General features: G+C 35.5%; 1 protein-coding gene across 2 annotated transcripts; it reads right to left on the reverse strand.

Annotated features, from left to right (window-relative positions):
* Nucleotides 1-5: 5 nt before the first annotated feature.
* Nucleotides 6-4,754, reverse strand: LOC109042934 (protein D3). Of its 2 annotated transcripts, XM_019059916.2 has the most exons (6): nucleotides 4,325-4,747; nucleotides 3,705-3,831; nucleotides 2,993-3,130; nucleotides 1,568-1,649; nucleotides 1,097-1,207; nucleotides 6-114 (listed from the first exon to the last, which is right to left on the reverse strand). In XM_019059916.2, the coding sequence occupies exons 1-6, from the start codon at nucleotides 4,514-4,516 to the stop codon at nucleotides 96-98; spliced, it is 669 nt and encodes a 222-aa protein (XP_018915461.1). In that variant the 5' UTR covers nucleotides 4,517-4,747; the 3' UTR covers nucleotides 6-95. The 2 variants fall into 2 exon arrangements, with proteins under 2 accessions (XP_018915461.1, XP_018915462.1); XM_019059917.2 differs by lacking the exon at nucleotides 1,097-1,207 and having other exon boundaries at nucleotides 4,325-4,754.
* Nucleotides 4,755-5,986: the final 1,232 nt, after the last annotated feature.

Here is a 5,986-nt window from a genome sequence, read left to right on the forward strand (position 1 = left end):
AGATACAACGAACAGGCTTCCGCAGAAAGAACATATTTCTTGCATGTTGTCTTTTGCTGTTTCTTGCGTTGACTGGAAATTGGTTTCGTTGATTATCAGAGAAATATCGCAGGTCTGCAAAAAAGAAAAACAATTTAAAACACTAAGATCTTCATAATAGACCTGATAGTTGAAATATATGTAATATTTAGATCTGATTAACAAAACGTGCTTGGTTTTTTACGACCAAATGTCTCTCAGTAAAATGTAGATTTCCTTTAAAAAAAAAAAAAATGAGTTTTTTTTAGAGATGATTCAATTTTTTGAGATAGTTATGGGAATCGCATGCCTTAATAATTACTGTAACAGACCTTTAAGATAAAGTTCCAACCAGTCGGTCATGTTTTATACGAGTTTGCAGTGCTAAAAGTTCACTTTAAAGTGTCAGCACAAGGGACTACCTCTTCTGTTTTTCTACTCTTTGGTTGTCTTAGTGCATGTGCAAGCCAAAAAAATCCATCAGCATGGGATACTCTATTGACAATTTTTAGCGCATTACGTCATTTGATACTTTGACTGCTTTAATATGAGCCGTTTTTATCCTCAATTCCCTTTTGCTATAAGTTTTCAAACGCTTTTACTTTTTTTCAACATTTTTAAATTGAAAGATTACATTTACGATTACACTACTTACTCAGTTTACAGTGGAGTGCCACAGTATAGAGACATTATAAAATTACATTTTGACCCAAATATTCGCGGTTAAAGACATTCTGAAACCAGTTAATAAATACGTCGTTGCTTCATTTGGTTGTAGTCAAACTTACGTAATTGTTCGTCCACCCTTCTATTCATATTTGGCTATCCATACGGTAAACAGGGACTGTAGAAAATTCAAAAGCTCTTCATGAATCGAAGACTCTTCTTAAATAATTTTGAATGCTAAGGTGTTTAATTTTAGATTTGTGGGGTCTATTTTTTTGAAAATTGTTTGCTTAGCGCAACGAAAATTTCGGGGGAAAGAGCTCCGATTATCATATTTCTCTTGAAAAATACATGTTTGAAACGAATTTAAGATTATAATAATAGTTGGCATCCTCTCTTCTCTTTTACTTACGTGCTATTCGTAGGTTTTATCAAAAAATAATTTATTGCTGTCAATTCGGGAAAGTTATATTTGTACGCAAAATTTGCAGCTTTAAAGTTCGCCCGTTCCTCACAAATCACCCTGAAAAGTAGTTTGGTATAATATATAAATTGTTGAAAAAGTAAGATAACTCAAGGAGAATTCTAAAATTCCAGTCGTCTAAATATTGTACGTTTTCATCTCGATGATTTAAAAAAGCATGTGTCTTATTCTGTAATTCATTTAAAGAGAAAACAAGACAGAGACGTTGGTTTTGGCTAAAACTCTAATTAAATCCTGATATTTCAACAAGAATGAGGTTTCAACAAGAATGAGGTATGCGCTCATTTCAGCGGCTTGATTTTATAATACCAACTTTATCATACCTACGGCGAATGGCGTGCGCTTATCTTCTGGGAGAATATAAAATGGCTGATAGGCAAAAAGAAAAATTATACTCACTCTTTCGAGTGACGGGGCTCAGTGAAATTTACAATATGCTCTGTTCGCTGCGTGAACGCTAAAAAGATCATGCGACAAGGTTCTAAAAAAAAACATAAACAAACCTTCATATTGACGGTGCCAATTTAAGAATAAAGCAAGTTACGTTGATGACTTCATTTTTGTCGTACTTATTATCTTTTTACCAGGGGGCCCTGCCCCCTGACCGCTACGCGGCCAACCCCCGGGAGGGCGCCTCGCGCCCTCAGGCCCGCTTCGCGGGCCCTAGACGCATATGTATAGGCAAAAATGTTCTTCCATTTTTATACATTCGAGTCACTCAGGTAGAATCTCACACCTTGACGCTCCTAGCGGAAACGACATACCTCTCACGCTATTAACATTGGACTTAAGTGACATGAGCTTTAAAAGTTCGGGGTTTCATAATTTTTTTGCACATCTACATCTACTACAGACGACATACATGTAAAGATCATCCTTATCGGTCTGGCAGTTCGTCAGTAATAGTGCTTCCAAGATTTTGCTTGTAGCTGTATAATATAAAGATGGCATCTCCTGGCATATATTGATGATATCAAAACTCAATTTCTACAAGCCGTCAAAAACAGATTATAAGCTCATCTCAATCAAAGGGACTCCTTTAATTAGACGAAAAAGCTCAATAGCAAAGAGACGATTCTTACAATGGACAGAGACGGTCGTCTCGGGAGAAGAAACATAGCGCTAGATTATGACGTGGAATTTTTTTCATTTCGTGCTGCAACCACATTCAAGCTGATGCGTGCGGTTGGTACTCAATTTTCGGAGGACGTTTCAGTTAAGTGGAGTGAGTTCAACGGGCGCGAACCAGCTTGATTACAATACTTCCTAAATCTTGAAACTTCTTCTCTGTTTTAAAAATACTAGATTCTTGTACAACAATATATTTTACACGATCGTCTCCTTTCAAAATTGGTTCCTCGAAAAAATAATTTCTGATATAAAAATAAAACTTTTTAGGTATTCTACATAGAAAAAAAAAAAAAAATAAAAAAGCGAGCCCAACTGCCACGCTTGAAATGCCACTTTAGAGCTTTTTAAAAATATTTTTCATTTTATATAACGGATTAATGTAAGCGTTTCTTTTCCTCTTTTGGCTTCGTTAGCTTGATTTTATTTGTGAGGATCTTTAAAAAATGTTGTATATTGAATGCCTGTTTAATTTTTACAATCTAGGTATCAACCTCAACATCTACCCCGATTACAAATCCGAACCGTGGAGAAAAATTATCTAACTATAAACACGACGCCCAAGAAACCCAATTGCAAGGTTGTCACTGCGCCATTACATTTTTTTAGTGTCGTTTTACGTAATCAGACGTTTCGAGCTCAAATTTGAATATATGTCACTACGTGACTGCAGGTGAAAGAATTGAAATTTTCTACCATTTCCCGGAATTTCAGTTGGCGGAGAGTATTCAGTCATCGTTTCTGCTAGTTCTAAGTCGCCACCTAGACTGTTTGTAACAAGCCAATATTGCCACTCTTTATAAATAGGGTTTTCGCGCGTAGGATAATCTGGACCTAAAATATCAAATAAAGTAAAGAACAAACAAACAAAAAAGCTGTCGTTTTGGTAGAGATGCACATCATGCAGAAGTTCTTAGTGGCCTGTTATATGGTTGACAGAAATAATTGAAACTAAGCATGAAAAGAATAATGCAAGTTTATAGAAAAATTTGTCAGAACTTGCTCTTGCTTAACGCTATTCATAAGCCACTTATCCACTATCCACTTTTAGAATTTGTTCCAGACACTTTCTGACTGCTCTAATTTAACTTCTTAATTTGCCAAGGATGCAGAAAATTCGTTTAAATACGTTCAATATTATGTTGCACAGCTAGTCAATATAATCTCTTTACGGCGATCTATGAAACATTGCATAAGACCTTGGGTCACTTTTTGACTTCGCAGTATCAACAGGGGTATTCCTTCAAGTTTCGTAAGACTTAATTTGACTCAATTTAATACTGGGAGTGGCCAGATGAGCCAGATTGGGAATTTAGAGTGTATCACTCCCATGTAATTATCATGTGCATGTAAGGGTGAATTATTAAGTGTATTGAAATACATTCATATTTACATAAAAATAACTCACTTATCAGCATGAGTGTATACAGCAGCTCAGGCGAACGTGGCCATCTTACCAGCGTTGGTTCTCTTTTTATTTGATCTACTGTTAAATAGTTACCAAAATCTACATAATCAACCTTATTATAGGCAATCTGAAAAGCAAGAGGTACCACTAAATTGTACTTTTTTAAGATTAAACTTAACTTTGTCAATTTGTATGAAAAAATATCATGTATTCATTTTTTGCTGGTCTCCGGAATCAGTGTCATCTCAGTTAAAACTGAAGAGCTTCAAGTGTGCGGAATAACACCATTATTTGAAAAAATTTAATTTTTTTTCTTCTTCTTCTCTTTTTTTTGAAAATGTATTAGTTACAAACGGTAAGAGAGTACGCAAGTGATCCTGCTCTGTAAAGGTTCGTTTACCGCTTTGCCTTAGTTTCGATTGCTCTACATATATTATCTATAGAGATACTATTTCAAAAAAATCTATTAATCTCAACAAATAATGATACTAATTGCTCAGTAAATTAATCAATTTGCACGTTTGTGTTAGCAGAGCATTGAAATTGACGTTAGCTAAGGGAACGGAGAATAACTAAAATATACTCAAAAACTAACGAAAAACTGGACAAAAACAGCTTACCTCTATTAAATGCTTGGGAGCTTGAGCGATCACATCTGGGACGATATTGAGCTCTTTGCAGATCCTTTTAATCTCATAATATGTTTTGAGGCTGTATTGTTCCGTTGTTACAGCTGAAGCAGTAAAGCTCTTAGCACAAGTTTGAATCACACAGAGCAGGGGAAAATATTTGTTGATTGTCGGAGTCTGCATTTTTTCCACTCTCGATTATATTCGCCTTTAATTTGAGGCATCAGACACAACTTGTTACAGGTCTTGCTTTTTCTGAATAAACGTGATTTTTTAACCCTAGCACTGCCCACTCATTACCTCTTTGATTATTTCCGCGGTGATAACGGGCTATACAAGGTGATTGACATAATTGATTATATTGACTTATGACAAGGTGACATAATGATATGACCATCCTTATATTTCAGGTGCCGTATAGGCCGAAAATGGGGTCTCACTTGCAAAATCATTGACTGAAGCTTTTGAAGTAGCTTTTTCTGTATTATTAAGCGTATGAAATCAAATTTGACATATAAGAGCACGTTTTTCTTAAAAGTCAGCCACCAAGTAAAAAAAAAACCTTAAAAAATTGCGATCTTTGTAAAAAAAATCTGAAATGTATCGTTCCTCATCAGTCTTTTGACAATCAGTATTTCAACCAAAATGAAAGATCGTTAAATTCTCAATAAATTTGCGAATTAAAATTCTTTCGATACATTGGATCTAGAGTCCAGACTTTTGAAAACATTGACAAGAAAAAACACTCTTGATTCCATCAGATTTAAGCTTAAATCAAAAAGAAATCCGCTCTAATGAAGAGGCTTGGTTCTTGATTTAAGCTTAAATCTGATTGAATCAAGAGTATTTTTTCTTGTCGGTGTTTTTAAGAGTCTGAACTCTAGATCCAATGTGTTTTTTTTTCCGGTGTACTATAAATCAATCGTCCTTTTTCATTTCGAAGAGATAATTTACAACAGTGCTAATTACAAAAACTCCCTCGGTTCATACCTACTACGTTCCGCATTGAATTACGTTTGTTGCAGTATTTTAAATGTTTTGCAACACATATAATGACATAACAGGGCTTTTAAATACTCCATTATATTTTCTGACAGTAATATTGATGCACATCGACCCTTGCCAATCAGACTTTGACACCAACCAAAATAATAACATTTGGTCAGATAATATAATGCTCACATTGCCAACTGTTTGAGACGATTGCTGAAAGGCGATACCATATTGATGGAATGTAATACTTCATCAAGGTCACGCTTAACGAGAGACCCCATTGGCGAATTTAGAGAGTTGGCAAACAGTTTTCCGTGCATTCAAATCCATAAAAATATCGATCTTAGGTGCGACAAGCTGCCTCACCAAGAATCGATTGTTTTACAAACATTTAAATGACGTAAAAACAGTTTTGCCTTTGAGGAAAGGAAAAAAAAAGGTTTTGCCTCCCTACCCCTCGACACAAATATCCGAGGAGGCTGAAGCATTATCCGGGCATCGCAGTTCTTCAATACAACAACTTAGTGAAGGTAGTAAATCGGAATGGGGGGGGGGGGGGGGGGGGGAGTTGTTTAAGGTCGTCATTTTTGGAATAACGTCTTCGTATGCCAGATTTTAGGGGAAAAAGGAGTGATAACGATACAAAAAAGTAAAACTGAA

This window comes from Bemisia tabaci, chromosome 3 (genome assembly GCF_918797505.1).
Source record: "Bemisia tabaci chromosome 3, PGI_BMITA_v3".
Lineage (NCBI taxonomy): Eukaryota > Metazoa > Arthropoda > Insecta > Hemiptera > Aleyrodidae > Bemisia > Bemisia tabaci.